Source organism: Pelodiscus sinensis, chromosome 19, assembly GCF_049634645.1.
Source record: "Pelodiscus sinensis isolate JC-2024 chromosome 19, ASM4963464v1, whole genome shotgun sequence".
In the NCBI taxonomy this organism is placed as follows: Eukaryota; Metazoa; Chordata; order Testudines; family Trionychidae; genus Pelodiscus; species Pelodiscus sinensis.
The window spans coordinates 4,572,004-4,590,303 of NC_134729.1; the positions used below are offsets into that span (position 1 = coordinate 4,572,004).

At 55.4% G+C, this 18,300-nt stretch overlaps 1 protein-coding gene across 5 annotated transcripts in view; it reads left to right on the forward strand.

Moving 5' to 3' along the window:
- The first annotated feature begins 14,913 nt into the window (after positions 1–14,913).
- ITGA7 (integrin subunit alpha 7) overlaps positions 14,914–18,300 on the forward strand; it is a 32,358-nt gene continuing 28,971 nt past the window's right edge. For 2 of the 5 annotated variants that reach the window (XR_012896622.1, XM_075901955.1), the window contains exon 1: positions 14,914–15,292. Coding sequence is in view for 4 of the 5 variants with exons in the window: in XM_075901955.1 (XP_075758070.1) it covers positions 15,123–15,292 (170 nt within the window). In the remaining variant the exon portion in view is untranslated. The remainder of the gene's footprint in view (positions 15,293–18,300) is intronic. The other 3 variants (XM_075901954.1, XM_075901953.1, XM_075901956.1) reach the window with 3 other exon arrangements.

Sequence of the window (18,300 nt, forward strand, 5' to 3'; positions counted from 1 at the left end):
CGGGGGGGGGTCATGGGGTGGGAGGGGCATTTGGGGGGGATGCTGCGGGGGGGGTCATGGGGTGGGAGGGGCATTGGGGGGATGCTGCGGGGAGGCCATGGGGTGGGAGGGGCATTGGGGGCGATGCTGTGGGGGGGCGATGGGGTGGGAGGGGCATTGGGGGCAATGCTGTGGGGGGGGGTCATGGGGTGGGAGGGGCATTGGGGGCGATGCTGTGGGGGGGCGATGGGGTGGGAGGGGCATTGGGGGTAATGCTGTGGGGGGGGTCATGGGATGGGAGGGGCATTGGGGCGATGCTGTGGGGGGGGTCATGGGGTGGGAGGGGCATTGGGGGCAATGCTGTGGGGGGGTCATGGGGTGGGAGGGGCATTGGGGGGATGCTGCGGGGAGGCCATGGGGTGGGAGGGGCATTGGGGGCGATGCTGTGGGGGGGTGATGGGGTGGGAGGGGCATTGGGGGCAATGCTGTGGGGGGGTCATGGGGTGGGAGGGGCATTGGGGGCTTTGCTGTGGCGGGGCGATGGGGTGGGAGGGGCATTGGGGGCAATGCTGCGGGGAGGCCATGGGGTGGGAGGGGCATTGGGGGCGATGCTGTGGGGGGGCCATGGGGTGGGAGGGGCATTGGGGGCGATGCTGTGGGGGGGTCATGGGGTGGGAGGGGTATTGGGGGCGATGCTGTGGGGGGGGTCATGGGAAGGGTATTGGGGGCAATGCTGCAGGGAAGCCATGGGGTGGGAGGGGCATTGGGGGCGATGCTGCGGGGGGGATGCTGCAGGGAGGTGGCAGGGGGTGATACGGTGGGAGGGGCATTGGGGGCAATATCCCTGCTTCCCTTGGGACCTGAGCTGGCAGGGCGCATGTGACCCCGGGGCTGGTTCAGTGCTGGGGTGTTTTGGGGCAATACGGTGATGTGTTTAGCGGGGGCATCGCTGTGACCTCACCTAGTGCACGCTGAGGCCCTGCTGCTGGGGTGGTGATTTTTGCCCTCTCCATTCTGCCCTCGCTGAGCACTGGGATACGGTGACAGACTCTGGCCTGGCTGTCCCCATGCCACCCCTGATACAGAGACAGTGTCATGCCACCTCCGGCACATCCCCGTGCTAGGTGCCAGCATTGCAGACCGTGCCATGGCCTGGGGATGTTCTGACACCATGAAGTCGTGGCATGACTGTGATTTGAGTTGCAAGGTGTGGGTGCAGCACCTTTGCTTTGTACTGAAACACTGCTGTGGTGTTTTGCCCAGGTCAGCTAGTGCCGGTGAATTAATGATTAGTGTACATGCCACAGGGAAAGGACCCAGAATAGGTGCAAAGAACATACATACTAGACGAGAGAGAAGTTACATACTAACTCTTGTGTTCTATTTTAGATTAGATCACATGAGCATGAGAGCCAGGTTGGAATGCAGCGGCGCTGAAATGCAGCTACCTCTGGGGCAGGATGCTGTTTAACAGCACGCAACGCATTTAGGACAGGAAGTGGAGGCAAATCCCGTCTCAGTTTGACTCTTCAGGAGGATGCTAGGAAGGCAGAATGGAATTAACCAAGTTGAAATTAGGTCAAGACAAATAGGGCTAAGACTAAGGCACTTGTTTTGTCTTTAAATTCATGATACCCTTGTACCGAGGGGGAGGCAATGCCACTAATCCTTGGCTTCTAAGCCCAGGACTCTACAGCCAGGGGTGCATACCCCTAAATTGATCAATCACCGCAATACCAATACCCTCACGTTGAGTGAGGGGGGAGGAAGGCCCCTAATCCTGCTAACCTGGGACTCTAAGTCTGTGGGTGCATACACTTTAATCAATCAATATATCAATATTTCTTATTTTATACTGCAGTTTTATTTCCTTTTGATATTGTCCAACAAGTTTGGCGTGATGTCTCCCAATTCTCCACCAAAATATTATGCTTAAAAGAAGCACACAGGATCTTTTTCAAGGGGATAAAGCCACAGGCCACACATATTGATAAAAGACACACACACATACACACCCCGATGGAATAGTTACCATTCTGTTGCTCGACCCAACTTATTGGCCAGATAAGTTGCGTAAGAGGGAGGAGCCGGGTTCTTGTCAGTCCAGACTGATGCTCCAAGTCGTAGCAGGACAGAACCCAAAGAACCATACAAGACACTCCATCCTTTATAGGATTTTCCCTTCCATACGAGTCTATTCATTTTGCCTTGTTATACCTTAATCAGTCATACAGCCTCACAATCAGTTTTTCTGTGACATATGTTTTGTTCTCACAGTCATTTGATATCAGTGTGCTGACAACCCCTCCTGGGTGTTGTCTTCTGGCAAAACTTATTGGTCCTCTATCAAGGGTGCTTGCCACTAACTTCAGGGCTCGTCAATCTGCCTAGGTCCAGTTTGCGTCTTCAGTGTGCTGTAGCTTAGTTGATAAGTATTTGGTGCTTCTGAGTCTCCAGCCCTTCTTCTGACCATTTGGGCCTACAGTGGCCTTCACGCTTATCTCTCCCAAAACATTCTCTCTCTCATTCACACAAACAATACATTTACACAATTGCAGCATGGAACCAAGTGTATTTCTAGTCACTTGAACAAAGTTACAAAGTCTTTTAACATTAAACTTCTTTCTGTCTATTACAAGACTTAGTCTAATACCAACATCACTATTCATTACGATATTCCATCCCTTCTCTTTAACATCAGAACATGCTAACATCAAACAGAGCTGGAGTTAATTTAACAAAGCTGCCTGGCCTATTTGAGGCCTACATCTTGTGTTTAAGTTTAATCCAAACCTTATGCTATAACATACATTCTTTATAAGTAACTTATTACCTACAAAATTACAAGGCTACATTGTCTCTCTTTTGACCCCGCAAGAACAATTCTTGAGTGGTCACATTCTTAAAATTTTTGTAACTGTTTCATGGCAATGTATTGAGACATTACATAGGCTTGTGGTTTCAGTTTAACATATCTTCTTTTGATCCAACAATACATACAACGCATAATGATAAACACAATCACTGTTAGTACTAATACAATAATCATGGGGTGTAAGACTATATTTAAAGTCGTGGTCCAGGTAGGCGACCATCCTCTAAATTAGTGTTTCCTGATTTTATTTGGCCATGGAACCCTTTTCAGCCTAAAATAATTTCAAGGAACCCCTAGGGTTCCCCGAGTAAAATTTGGCAAGCAAAAAAAAAAAAAAAAAAAAAAAAGCCCTGCCAAAATTGGTTGAGCAAAAAAACCTTGCAAAATGCTCTGTCTCTTTAAGAGGGGGCGGGGCAATGCCACGTTCTCGCGGAACCCTTACTTTCGCTTTGCGGAACCCTGGGGTTCCACGAAGCACCAATTGGGAAACACTGCTCTAAATACATCATACCAATGATGAACACTTAATTTTTAAGCATGGTCCCCTATCCTAAGTATTTCTTTTCATTGATGGCCATACTTCTAGCTTGAATTTTTGTCGTGTAGTTTTAGTTAATTCGCTGATCTGCTGATTTGTATAGACCCATCCATACAATTCGGTTCAATCTATTCCTAAGGAGAAATCAAAATCTAGAATGTTAGTAGCATCTATTTCAATTTCCTTTCCCTTTCGCATTGGAAAATAATATACTAGCTCAGTAACATATTTGGTGTCTTCTGCCCATTATGTTCAGTTCATGTAATTTCAGATTGAGATGTTGAATTCAAAGGTAAGGTTGCTGGCTCCAGTAGGAATGTGGATGCCCTCATTTCAATTTGGGAGTATGATGCTGGCAAGCTCTGGTCTGGGTGAACCCGAATACAGCCTGTAACTCCAAAGGTGACATTAGAGATGCTGTCAGTGGTCGAAGTTACCCGATCTGTAGCTGGTTGATAATAGAGGAGAGTGGTTCTTGCCCCATACAGTATTTGAGCCATGGGAGGACAGGTCAAGTTGACAGATATTTCCCCCTTTTGTCAGCCAATTCTTGTAGATTTCCATTTAGCTGTTTTAATCTTTGACATTTGTTTCTTAAAATTACTGATTGGCTCTGTGTACCATTGCAAAGTACCTTCCATTTTTCTAATTCCTGGCAAGAAGTTGCAGTTTCATCCTTACAGCTTGCGAGGCGGTAAAAGGTTTCATTACAAGCCTTCCACAATAACCAAAGAGCAGCTGATTCTTTTTTACTGGCTGTGGGTGGTTTATATACCAGGAAATATTTGGCCAATTTATGTTGTAACTCTGCAATGGTATGGACATTGGCAGGGCTCGACAAATAATACAATCTAATTGCCAGTGACGAGTAGGTTACAACCCGGAAGAGCTGGGTCCAAAATTGGCAAGGATTATGTCCAAATTTGTGCAGGATTTGTTTAAAAGGGGTACTTTCTTTTACAAATTCCAATTTTTCCTCCCTCTTTGCTTGTACATTTTACTCGGTATCCTAGTCTCAGTAACCAGTGATGTACCAAAAAGTCTTTCAACATTAAACTTCTTTCTGCCTATTACAAGGCTTTGTCTAATACCGACATCACTATTCATTACAATATTCCATCCCTTCTCTTTAACATCAGAACATGCTAACATCAAACAGAGCTGGAGCTAAGTTAACAAAGCTGCCTGGCCTGTCTGAGGCCTACATCTTGTGTTTAAGTTTAATCCAAACCTCATGCTATAACATACATTCATTATAACTAACTAAATTATTACCTACAGAATTACAAGGCTACATGTGGCTATCCCTGGATACAAGGCAGATACCTGCAAATGTGCAAGGTTCTAGTTACAACATTTGTATCCGTATCTGCAGAGCTGAGTTGCAGATATTCACATCTGTGGATCTGCAAGACTTTAGAGCTGGGTGCTGCGCTAGGCCATCCTCACGTCAGCCTCTCCTGCAACTAGGGATGGGCAGCTGGGGCTGGACTTTCTCCACCCTCGTTCCTTCCCATACCTTTGTTGCTTCCAGCCTTGATTCTTACAAGACCCAGCTCGGGAGCTGCATTTCATGGTGTGTCCTGGACTGGAAGCCCCACCAGTGTGGTGGCATGTTGTGACGTGACCTGGTGCATGGCCACAGCATGTTGCGATGCAGAGATCCTGCCTGCATCCGCAAGGTGACAGGAGATTCGGGGCAAAGCTGGGCGATGGGATAGTTCTTGAGCCCTCCACAGCAATTTAGGACAAGTGGCTGGACATGGCGCCTCACTCCCCTCTCGAAGGGGTCGTCAGACTTCATTCCGATGGAATTACTCCTGATCTACACCAATATAAGCACCAGGAGACTCCGATCCTTTGTGACTGCAAGTGCTTTGAGAGCCCCTTTGCCTGTCTATATACAGAGCCTAGCGCAGCGGTGATCTCCAGGGCCGGCTTTAGGCCGATTCCCCCGAATTGGGCCCCGCGCCCTAAACCCGGAAGTTTGCTGGGTGCGCTGTGGGAGGGGGCGTTGGCTCTGGAGGAGGAGCGTGGCGGCTTCTGTGGCCTGTGGGAGGGGGAGTTGGCTCCTGGGTTTGGCTGGAAGGCAGAACTCTGCCCTGTAGCTGGGGATTTAAAGGGGCTGTGACTTGTTTCTTTGGCTTACAGGAGAAATCCTCGGTGAACTTAAGCACAAAAAGGAAGCTTACACAAAGTGGAAACTTGGACAAATGACCAGGGAGGGGTTTAAATGTATTGCTCGAGAATGCCGGGGGGTTATCAGGAAGGTGAAAGCGCAATTGGAATTGCGACTGGCTAAGGATGTGAAGGGGAACAAGGAAGGTTTCTACAGGCATGTGAACAAGAAGAAGGTGATCAGAGAGGGTGTGTGGCCCTTACTGGATGAAGGAGGTAACCTAGTGACAGATGGTGTGGGGAAAGCTGAAGTACTCAATGCTTGGCAAATGTCATTGCGGAGCCTTTGGCCATTATCTTTAAAAAGTCATGGAGATAAGGAGAAGTCCTGGATGATTAGAAAAAGGCAAATGCAGTGCCCATCTTTAAAAAGGGAAGAAGGACGATTCAGGGAACTACAGACCAGTCAGCCTCACCTCAGTCCCTGGAAAAATCAAGGAGGGGATCCTCAAGGAATCCATTTTGAAGCACTTGGAAGAGGGAAAGTGATCAGGAATAGTGAACCCTTGGATTCACCAAGGGCAAGTCATGCCTGACCAATCTAATTAGCTTCTATGATGCTCTGTGGACATGGGAAAGTCAGTGGATGTGATAGACCTTGACTTTAGCAAGGCTTTTGATACGGTCTCTGACAATATTCTTGCCAGCAAGTTAAGGGAATGTGGATTGGATAAATGGACGGTAAGATGGATAGAAAGATGGCTAGAAGGCCGGGCCCAGTGGGTAGTGATCAACGGCTCGATGTCAGGATGGCGGTCAGTTTCTAGCGGAGTGCCCCAAGGTTCGGTTCTAGGACCGATTTTGTTCAATATCTTTATTAATGATCTGGAGGAGGGGGATGGATTGCACCCTCAGCAAGTTTGCAGATGACACTAAGCTGGGGGAAGAGGTAGATACGCTTGAGGGCAGGGATAGGGTCCAGAGTGACTTAGACAAATTGGAGGATTGGGCCTCAAGAAATCTGATGAGATTCAACAAGGACAAGTGCAGAGTCCTGCACTTGGGACGGAAGAATCCCAAGCATTGTTACAGGCTGGGGACCAACCAGCTAAGTAGCAGTTCTGCAGAAAAGGACCTGGGGGTTACAGTGGATGAGAAGCTGGATATGAGTCAACAGTGTGCCCTTGTAGCCAAGAAGGCTAATGGCATATTAGGTTGTATTAAGAGGAGCATTGCCAGCAGATCCAGAGATGTCATTATTCCCCTTTATTCGGCTCTAGTGAGGCCACATCTGGAGTATTGTGTCCAGTTCTGGGCCCCCCACTACAAAAAGGATGTGGACACATTGGAGAGGGTCCAGCAGAGGGCAACCAAAATGATTAGGGGGCTGGAGCATATGACCTATGAGGAGAGGCTGAGGGAGTTGGGTCTGTTTAGTCTGCAGAAGCGAAGAGTGAGGGGGGATTTGATAACAGCCTTCAACTCCCTGAAGGGGGGTTCCAAAGAGGATGGAGAGAGGCTGTTCTCAGTGGTGACAGATGGCAGAACAAGGAGCAATGGTCTCAAGTTGCGGTGGGAGAGATCCAGTTTGGATATTAGGAAAATCTATTTCACTAGGGGAGTGGTGAAGCACTGGAATGGGTTCCCTGGGAAGTAGTGGAGTCTCCATCCCCACAGTCTCGGGCTGACAAAGCCCTGGCCGGGTTGATTTAGTTGGGATTGGTCCTGCCTAGAGCAGAGGGCTGGACTTGATGACCTTCTGAGGTTTCTTTCAGCTCTATGATTCTATGTTTTTTGATTTTTTTTTTGCTCAACCAACATTTGCGTGTGGGTTTTTTTTTTGGGGGGGGGGGGGGGTTAAAAAACGGTTCAAATTGGGCCCCTCAGTTCCTAAAAGTGGCTCTGGTGATCCCGCTCTGCGACTGGGGTTCCTAGCCACAGATAATGTCATGTGGCCCCATCCGCGTTGTGCCAGGTCCCCCTCCCACCCCATGCTGATGATCCCAGCTGCCTGGATACTGTGCTCCATCTCAGCGCATGATGGATCGGGGTGGGGGTGGGTGCATGAAGCATCAGCAGACCGGGAAAGAGCTGGCTGAGCTCCGAAGATGGGAACCTGACCATTAGCCAAGAGCCAGGAGCACTACGGAGATGAAATTAGCCTGCAGTGTACTCCAGAAGCAGCATAACTCCCGAAGGGTGAGTTGGCAAAATAGCACATGGTGTCTGACCTCACTGCGTCCGGCTGGATTTAGCTCTGATGGAGCAGAGCCTGTGATCTCAACAATCTAGCATTGAGTCACTGAGGGAAAGCAAGGTGGCTGGGCAGCAGCGGCTGGCTTGGGAGGATCGTGGAGTCCCTTGGACGTGGAATGGGGGGGCAGGTTGGGAAGGCACAGGAAGGGATCTGGAAAAGGCTAAGAGGAAAAGCTGAAAGCAGGGACATGTGCCTATTCACTCTTTCCCTTCAGGCGGCTCACAGCCTCCTGCGTTGGTTCTTTAGCCCCACAGCAGCAGAGAAAGACGTGGCTTGGAGTCCCAGGGCTGGTGGTTTGGGTACAGAATGTGCAAAGGTGTATGCCCTGCAGTGGCGGAGTGGGGATTAGTCATTTTGTGTGAATATGGTGGGTGCCTCAGTTTCCCCTAGAATGGTTGCATGGTTAACTAGGTAGTTGGAAAAGGTTGTTTACTCTGGGCAGAGCTCCAGGTCTGACTGACACCTGGCTGGGGCCTTGGGGAGTCCCAGAAGACAATAGACACTCCAGTTGCACAGACATTTGGATCCTAGCAACTAACGGCCATGGGTGAACAGCGGAGAACAAAGGGCTAAGGCAGCCAGCCAGGTGACAGTGTTTTCCTGGGAACAAGAACAAAGGACTGAGTTGGGGCCCCGTGGGGCAGTTAAGTGTGGGCTGTGGGAGGAAGGATTGACTTGGTCCTGGGCAGGGACTAGAGAGGCTTTGTAGTCCAGAAGGAGTTTGCTGTAACCTTCTGTTCTCTGTTGTGTGAACTACGGACTTTCTGTGCTGCGTCCAGACAGCTAATCAACCCTCTGCTGCTAACCTGCTGGCGAAACACCACTGAAGAGTCAGGAAGCCGGGGTGCATCGTTCCCGTCGGGTGTGTAAGTCCCCCACAGGTGGGTCCATGGAGATCACTGGGGGGGAGGGAGGGGAGAGTGCTGAAAGCTCTGAGGTTCAGTCCCCAGAGGCAGTAAGCCTGTAGTAAGATGAGAGCCTGCCACAGAAGTCCATGTATCACAAGCCTGATTTGAGGCCTGAGGCCTAGCTAACAACAGACAAACATAGCTAATAAAAAGCAAAGCTAAGCCAGGAGCAAGAGGCAGGCCCCTGGCACGAACAGGGCCGAGAGTGCAAAGCAGTAACTGGTAATAGGCCCAGGTGTAGAACAGTCATTGGCGCAAGGTGCCGACTGTAAAACAATCATCGGTACTGATCACAGGTTGAAAGCACCTTCCAAAAGGATGGTACCACCCGCTGGTTAGGAAAGCCCTTGGTCCCCACACTCCCCCAGATACTCACCTAGGTTCAGGAAAGGGTCTAAATGGACAGCGTGATGGATAGAGAAAAGTTCTGATTGAACCACCAGGTGTAGGGTGGTGGGTGGTATCTAAGGAGTGTCAGAGGGTGGTAACCTGACATGTCAGAAGTGAGGTGTCTCTAAAGTGGTGTCTTGGAGGGGCAGTCTTTGTCTGACCTAGGAGGCAGTGACGGATTCCCATATCACCGCCTGCGGTCTATTGTTAGGGGGTACATGTGCATAGTGGTTCTGTAGAGTCGACCTTCAATGATTGTTGTGCTTTGTTTAACAATAAACCTGGCCGGGCACCTTCGATCCTTATCTCATTTGTGGTCTTTGGAGGCTCTCTTTGTGTTGATTCCTTGCATGAGTCGACACAGCCCACATGACTGAGCACACCCGCATGCAACATCATTGACGGAGCAGGAGACCTGTCAGGACAACATGCCAGTAAATCCTGACTACTACAAAGCTGAGCGGCTGACCCTAGTGAGCGCATGACCCTGTGGGCTCCTCCCAAGAACTGTTCCAGAGCAGGCCTATGGATCCTGCTGCCTCTATACTGCATAGCGGCAGGATCCCAGAGGACTCTAACAATGCTGTGAGCAGGGATCCTGCGCTGCCATGCAGCCATTTCTGGGGTGGGGCTGTTTCACACCAAACAGCAACCCTATGGCACGGCCTGGGACAGGAAGGGAAGCAAAAGACCTCATCCAAGGGGACAGATTTAGAAAGAGAGTTTGCCCGGGATCACAGGGTAAAGACCCTGAGTTATGCAGTAAGAGCTAGTGTTTCTCAACCAGTGGTACAAGTACCCACTCGAGAGAAGTCTGGTGGGTACATCAACACAACTGAATTTGGAGAAAACAGAATTTTTCTTTTAAGTTTTACAGCTCTTTATTATTTTTGTACTTTTTACACCCAAAAATGTCATCGCCCGCCCGGCTACAATTAAATTGTTTAAACAAATGTGTTGCAATGGTAGAAAACCATTTTGTGTGTCTGAAAACTCTAGGTATTGGGGGTACTTATCTTTTTTTTTTTTGGCAAAAGGGGTACTTTATTAAAAAAAGGTTGAGAAACACCGAACTAGCCCATGGGATGGCTTTATTGCCATGAGGGGTGTGGATGGCTGGCAGTAGCTGACCCGCAAGATGGCACCTCTAACAACAGAGCTGGTTTCTCAGTCATATCGTTCACTTGGAGCCTTTCTGACTCCGCTCCAGAGATGAATTTATCTGCTTGGCCTGGGGCTGTGGACGTGACCTGGAGAAATGGGGACTGGCGCTACCAGCGTCACTTGGCCCATAGTTAGCTCAGTGACCATGTAAAAATAGCCCTGGCTGCCTCCCCGTGCACCTGGCTGACAGATCTCCTGCCTCCCACGACACAAACAAGTTTTCCCAGCCACCCGCCTCGCCGGAGCCCATCCAGCCATGGGGGCCGGGAGCGGGGAACACGAAGGAATTGAGTTGCCTCTGTTATTGGCGGAGTCACAGCTGATTGGGTTACTGTGGAGGCAGAGAGCTGGGCAGGGCATGCCATCGGGGTTCAGCTCCACCTGGGAACCAGGCGTAGGGTGTCTCAGGCTGGGGTCCCCCAAATCAGTGACCAGTCCTGAGGGGGTGGAGTGGCCCACAGCCAGTGGCAGAGCTGGGAGCGGGTCACAGGAGTCCTGTAGCCGAGCTCCGACTCCAGAGTCGCCCTGTGGGCCTGGCTGGCTGTGTCCCAGGCGGATGTGCATCGTGGCTCATGAACCACTGCTGGGCCCTCCCCTTCTCCCAGCTAGCACCCGAAAAGACCCTGCCTGGTGTCGCTGCGCAGCTCTCTCTCGCAGGAGGGTCGGAGGTGGTAGCCGGGCTGGCATGTGAATGCTCAGCAGGGGGAGTCTGAGTCCGCCCCTCCCTGAGATGACAGGGGCCGTGCACACTCCTGTGAGCTATGGGGCCAGGCTCTTTGCAGACACAGGCAGGGGCAGCTGTCTGGCTCATGCCCAGGGCACATCGTGAGGGTTCCTTGGCCGCTGTAACTGCAGCTAGATGTGAAAGTGGAGACTGGAGGCGAGCCGGCTGCTGCAAGGAGGTGCCAGGCGGGTATATGGGCATGGACCAGCTGGTTCTGGGCCATGTCATGTTACCATCTGGCCTCCTCCTCTACACTCCCGCTTCTTCCCTTTTCTCTGCCATCTGGTGAAGGATGCTCCCTGGGGGGGCTGAAGGACTTCGCCCTGGCCAGAGTTAATGGAGAAGGGTTGGTTCTGCTGCTTTCAGGAACTGGAAGGCTGCTTGGGAGCGGTTCCCTCTCTGGGTGGGTCCATCTGTAGAGGCCAAGGCCCATAACCCCCTGTTCTCAGCTCTGCTCCCAGCCCTCTGGCTCCAGCAATTTTCCCCACCCACAGAGATTCCTCTTGCTCTGGCCTCGCTTTTTTGCCAGCTCCACCCACGGCCCCCAAAGCCCTCAGGGGACTTTTCTGGCTCTGAAACTGAGGCCGGGGCTTCGTGCTGCCCTAGAGGCCCAGCAGTAGCTCTGGGAGCCAGAGCCAGCCAGCTCATCTCTCCTCCCCGTCACGTGGTCTCTTGGCTTGGCTGAGCTGGAAGGGGCTCTCAGAAGCTGGTGGGAACTGAGGTTTCAAATCCAACTGAGTCTTTTCAAGACGGGATGTTCCCCTTACACTCACCCTCCCAAGCTGCTGCTCCCCCCCTCCTCATTTTTCACACTCTGATCTTGGTCAGCGAGAGAGGCGGTGTTGGGTGAGTTGCAGGAGGTGCGCCCTTGAACACTGAATGTGGAGTTGGCACCTGTGTGAAAACAGAACACACACTCCCAGTCACTGCTAAGGTGATCACAAAAACAAGCAAAGTGATTCCAGAGAATACACACACACACACACACACACACACACACACACACTTCTAGTGCTCTCTCAGCTGCAGACCACCCGCCATTTACATAACACCGTCCACTAACTAAGCAAACGCCATGCAAAGCCAGCGGCTGAGGCTCAGCTGGCCATGCCCTTGCACAGAGCAACTGGCATGTGGCTGCTCTGTCCCAGGGATGCAGTTTAGGACAGGAAGTGAAGCGGGATCTCGGATTCAGGTGGAGAGGCTGACGGATGCTGCGAGGTGTTCTCCCAGCAGGCTGGGCCTTCTACCCTACAGCCCAGAGGTTTGGCTGGGGGTGAGTAACAAACTGCCCAGGGATGGGGCGGCTCTGCCAGGCTTGTGCCTTTGCAGCCAGGCTGGGTGCCTTTTTGGGAGACGTTTGACCTGACAGGGGTTGCTGGGCACAGGAAGTGGGGGGTCACTCTCTGGATTGTGACTCAGGAGGACAGGCTACATGATCTGTGAAGGGGCTGTTGGCTGGCCAACGCTGTGACAGAAATCCAGGTGTTGATCTCCTTGGGTGCCGCCCACCACGGTCAGAATTGTTCTCAAGGCCCCAGCTCCAAGAGTCCTGCGATGACCTAAAACCTCCAGCCTTCACTGCAAAAGCAAAGGCAGGTTCTAGCCTCTGTGGGTGCAGAGAGAAGTGACACCGCTGGCCCGAGAGAGATCCAAAAGCAGCGCCCCCGATCGTTGTTTTTCAACATTTTAAGCCAGCCTCCTGATCTTGGGACCCTTGCGGACTTCGGAAACCTGGGCTGGGCAGGGGTGAACGTAGCCGGCCCAGGGCAGTTCTACCAACCGCTGCGCGTCCCTGCAGAAGAGCCACGGAAGCAAGAGAGGCCAAGAGCAGCTTGCTTCACTCACCCGGCTCTGGGCCCCACTGAGGCTCCAGTAGACAGATTGCCGAGTGGCCCCCTCTCCACTGAGGACATCCCAAGGCTCAGTTTCATTTACACCAGCTGTTCCTCTCCTGTCCCAAGCCCCATTGCTTCCGAGACTCTCTGTACCCACCTTGCCTGCATGACAGCAGCCTCCTCCCACCGGGCCAGGTGGAAAGATGCTGCTGAAAGAGCGGGGTGGGAAGGGGTGGGGGATTTCTGGGGTCTGATCTCAGCTCTTAGGTCTGGCACAGAATGTTTGGGGTGGCAGGGCCGATGTGCAGGGGGACAGAGGCGAAAGCCCTAGGCGCCCTTGGGACAGTGGATGGAACTGGGTCCATTCCCAGGTGGCCCTTCAGAGAAGGAATCATCCATTCCCAGTGCCAGCCAGGCTATCCAAGGGGAAAGCACTGGGGAGGGAAAAGCTCCGAGGGCCTGTTTGCCATCAGGCAGATGGTCCCACAACCCGGCTCTGCAAGGGGCAGGGTCACCCCATCTGTCCCCCACTGCCTTGGGGGCAGAATGCAGGAAAACCAAAGTGAACCGACCAGGGGCAGGAAGGTCGAGAGTCACCTGACTGTTGCGCGGCTGCATCCGGCATCCGGGCTGCAGCCCGTTCACGTGGATGCAGCAGCCCTGCCAACTCGCAAATCTCTTGTGAAGCCCTTGGTGAGCGGGAGCGGTTTAAAAATAGCTGGTGTGCTGGAAAATGTGACGCCCCCACGCTCCCGTTTGGGGCCAGGCCCGCGATCCACAGGCGGCCGTTCACTCTCATTTGCAGCCATCCTGCCCCAACAGCAGCACCGCGTGCCATTCCTCCCTGGGCCGGGAAACCTAGCAGGGGCTCACTCTGGCCCACTTTTGCAAGCTCCCTGCAGCCCAAGCTATGCAGCAGAGCATGGGCCAGCGTGCTGGCAAGCTGGCTGCTAAGGACTGCTAGTTTCCAGTTCCCTTTTCCCAGCCTTTCCCCGCAGGGGGCGCTGGAGGGCGAGGGGCAGGAGCACTGGCTGAGGTTACATGTCCCAGCCTCTTCCAGTAGGGGGCGCTGGAGGGCGAGGGGCAGGAGCACTGGCTGAGGTTACACCTCGCAGCCTCTTCCAGCAGGGGGCGCTGGAGGGCGAAGGGCAGGAGCGCAGGCTGAGGTTACAAGTCCCAGCCTTTCCCCGCAGGGGGCGCTGGAGGGCGAGGGGCAGGAGCGCAGGCTGAGGTTACACGTCCCAACCTCTTCCAGCAGGGGGCGCTGGAGGGCGAGGGGGCAGGAGCACTGGCTGAGGTTACACCTCGCAGCCTCTTCCAGCAGGGGGCGCTGGAGGGCGAGGGGGCAGGAGCACTGGCTGAGGTTACACGTCCCAGCCTCTTCCAGCAGGGGGCGCTGGAGGGCGAGGGACAGGAGCACTGGCTGAGGTTACACGTCCCAGCCTCTTCCAGCAGGGGGCGCTGGAGGGCGAGGGGGCAGGAGCACTGGCTGAGGTTACACCTCGCAGCCTCTTCCAGCAGGGGGCGCTGGAGGGCGAGGGGGCAGGAGCGCTGGCTAAGGTGACAATAGCCCAGCTCCAGCCACTCTCGGTAGGGGGCGCTCTAGGAGTTGAGGGAGGCCGGGGGCGGTAGCCCCAGCAGGAGGCGCTGTGGGGAATAATGCAGGGAGCTGGTTGCGGGGAGTTCCCATCCATGGGCCGCCAGAGGAGAGAGGGTCTCTTACAGCTGCAGTGGCGGGTATATCGCATGTCACCCCAGCGCACCCCCAAAAGTGCCTGGCGCTGGGGTGACATATGTTGTTTAACTGGGAGCAGCAGCCCGGCACCGAAGGATGCTCGTTCGAGCACGGGAGCGAGGGGCTCAGGAGGCTGCCTCGGGTCTCCCCCGAGCGGAAAAAGTTCCTGGGTGAATCCAGTGTCCTGAGCTCCCGCCTGGCCAGGGCGTGAGGCACCGTGGGACTCTGCCCTCGTGCAGCCCGGTGTCCTGGCCGGCTTCCACCGGAGACCTGGCGCCTCTTTCGCAGCCTGCCCGGCCGCCCCGCCCCAGCAGGCAGCTGCCGACTCCCCCCAGAGGTGGCTGCATTTCAGCGCCGGCCAGAGGCTGCTTCCCCCTGCAAAGCACGTGCACGGGAGGGGGCGGCGCCCTAGGCAGTGGCCGGGTCCGGGGGCCGCTGCCAGAACAACCAGTTTCTCACGCTCCCCGTGCCGGGTTCGGGGCCAGCACCTGCCCTGCTCCGTGCGGCCGGCGGGGAAGGGGCGTGTCCGGCGGCCGGGCCCGGTCCCCTGTTAGCGCGCGGAAGAGCGGAGCTGTGGAGGCTGTTCTGCCGGCAGGATGCGGGGAGCGCTGGGCGCCGGGCTCTGCTGCCTCGGCCTGCAGCTCCTGACGGGCGCCGCCTTCAACCTGGACGGGACCCACACGCTGCTCAAGGACGGGCCCGGGGGCAGCTTGTTCGGCTTCTCTGTGGCGCTGCACCGGCAGCTCCGGCCCGAGCCCGCCAGCTGGTGAGCGCCGAGCCGGGGACCCCGCTCCCCCAGCCTTCCCGTGGGGCGGGGGACGAAGAGCCGGGAGGTCCCGTGGGGAGGGGGGGTGTCAAGTCTCGGGGTCCGCAGCGGCGCGGGAGGCGGGTTCTGCACCCTTCGCCGGGCCGGGAGGGGAGGGGAGAGGAGAATCTGTAAAACAACCCCCCCCCCCCCGTTACTCCGAGCAAGTTTCAGGGGGTGGGTAGCAGCTCGGCCCCCCCCCCCCTCCCTTGGCTCTAAATAACTGCGCAGGGTAGCAGGGTGGGGGGTATTCTCCTCTCGCCGATCCCCGCGGTGTGTGTGTGTGGGGGGGGGGGCAGGGTCACATCTGTTACCCCTTCCGCCTGCCTCGCCCTGCGCCCCTCGCCCCGCTGGGAACTTCCCCGACCCGCCGAGGCGAGGCAGGTTCCTTCTCGCCTGACCCCTGGATTCTCTCGGGTCTCCTGTGCGGGTCCAGATGCAGCTTCCAGTGGGGAGCGCTGACCGCCCCCCCCCAACATCTGTCCAGAGACAGTGCGGAGGTCTCCCCTCTCCCATGGAATCTGCCCCAGGGCGGATCCGAGTCTAAGAGCCAAGCACTTGTGAACAGCCACAGCCCGGACTCCTGGGTTCTTTTCCTGAGTCCCTGGGTGGCTTCGGGATGTACCTGTCAGCTCCGGAGCTTTTCCCTGGGCACGATTTTGGCACCGATTTGCGACTTCTCTGGGACCCTAAAAGCAGCAGCTCTGTCCCCTCGGGGGAGGGGCACATTTGAAGGCAGCTCTGAGTTGTACAGGGACACCGGGGGCCTGATCTGCCCCCAGCTGCACTCCAGGCTCCTGACAGAGCCATATCCTCTGTCCCCCACCCTACGGGTGCCCCAGCGGCCAGAGGGGGGTGCTGTCTGGAGCAGCCAAGGCTCCTCACCGATGGGAGCAGATGCCCAGCTCTCTGTGGCTTGGGCTGGGGAGCTTGTCTCACAGCAGCTCCTTCCTCTTCCCCCTTCGCTGGGGGGCGGGTGTGCAGACCTGCTGGTGGGAGAACGTGTGTGAGTGGGGGGGGGGGGGAAGAGTGCTGAGCTGTATAATAATCCCCCACCCCTGCCTCTCAGCAGAGCTCCCCGCACAAGACAGTGTCACTGTCCCCATAGTGCAGGCAGGGAAACTGAGGCATGAGGTGGGGCAGGGACTTGCCTAAGGTCGCTCTGTGGCAGAGCCGGTCCCAGTGCTGTGCTCCTGCCATGAGGCCCCTGCTGCCTTCATGTACGTGTAGTGAGGTCGGCAGTCGTGTGCCAGGGCGGGTGATGCCACATGTGGCCAGGGTGTCACTGAGGGTTCGGTGGATGGTGGCTTTTTCAGCACTTTGTGATCCTCAGCTCAGCAGTCCCACTCTGGCTGTGTCTGCCCGGCACGGCTGGGCTCTCTTTGGGGGCAGGGATGGGGCTCCCTGGGGCAAGGGATGCTGGCAGCTCCCAGCTGGCCCAGTGTGAGCCCTGCTGCTGGCTGGGCTGAGCTAGGGCTGCAAAGGGTTAAATAAAGCTCTGATGAATATTAATGAGGCTGTGGGCGCAGCTCAGAATCATTAATGAGCCATTTAGGTGAGGGGCCCAGACACTAGAAGCCATCAGGGCTCAAATCCCTGCATCCCCTCCTTGCCTCCTCCAGTGGTAAATTATTCAGCAGGGACGGGAGCTGAGCCAGGAGAGGAAATCGATAGTGCGGACCCCAGGCTGGCTGGAGCCATGGGGGTGAGAGGCTGAGATCCCCCACGGCCTGCCCCAGCAGCAGCAGTATCAGTCCCATGCCTGCTCCGTGGGAGGTGGGCATATGGTGCTTCTCTGGGCGTGTGTGGCCTGGGACGGCACTACCTCTGGGCTGGGGTGCATTTAGTGCCTAGAGCAACAGCGCAAGGTGGGGGGGAAAAATGCAGATGAGGCTTGTGATCTTATCATGCTCCCCCCCAGGACTCTTCAGTGCCCCCCAACGAGGGAGGGGGTGAACTGGGGGCTCCTCGCAGCTGCTTGAGGCCAGGCGAGTCATGGCTGGCATTGCTGGTGCCCCCTGCTGAAGGTAACGCAGGGCTGGCGTGGGCGCAGCTGCAGCCCGGGAAATGTGCTCTCCCTTGGCACGCCCCCGGTGTGATCTTTGCTGGCTCCCGCCTTCTGGCCTGTCACAGTTGCTGCCAACGCTCACTTGGATTCTGGGTTGGCGGCTGGCTTCTCACAGCAGAGCCGACCCCAGCAGCTGGAACTCCGGGGGCAGCAGCTGCTGGGTCCCTGGCAGCGGGAGCCCCTCCTGGTACCCTGGTAGTGCCCAGCTGCTGGGAGCATCCTCTGAGAGCGCCCTCACTGGGTCCCTGTGCTGAGAGCCATCTGTCCCTGGGGGGGTCTGCTGCAGAGGTTGCTGCCCGGAGAAGATAAAAAAACTGTCTTGTAAAACAGAATCCCTTTGGCTTCAGCTAGAGCAAAGCCCGGTCTGGCTCAGTCCGTCTGGGTTGTGAACAGGTGCTGGGGGAGCGCTGATCTCACGCCCTGCCTGGCGCTGGACGGGTTCCCATATGCGACTGTCTGTTTCTTGCGGGGGAGCTTTGGTCACGTTCCTTGTTCTCCATGGCGAAGCCTGTCAGACGTTCCCGGAATTCCTCCCTGCGGGGGGATTTGCTCTGGCAGCTCGGAGCCACCCTGGCGTTCGCGCTGACGCACCACGGACAAAGCGCTGGGCCAGTGCAAACAGTGGCAGGGCTTTCGCACGCTTGTGGAGGCGGCTGGGGGCAGGGAAGGCGGCTGGGAGACGGAGCCATCCTGCCCTTGGCACGGGGGCCTTTCTGGGGTCCATCTGGCATGTTTCTCAGTCCTTTGGAACCATCAGCATTGGTTCTGTGCCTGGCGGCTTACGCAGCACAAAGGGAGTGTGGACGGTCGAGCGCTGGTCTGGGACCATCATGCAAACACGGGGGTGGCGTATATGGCTGCAGTGCTCAGGGGACCCCCTCCCCCACAGAGATCGGGGCCT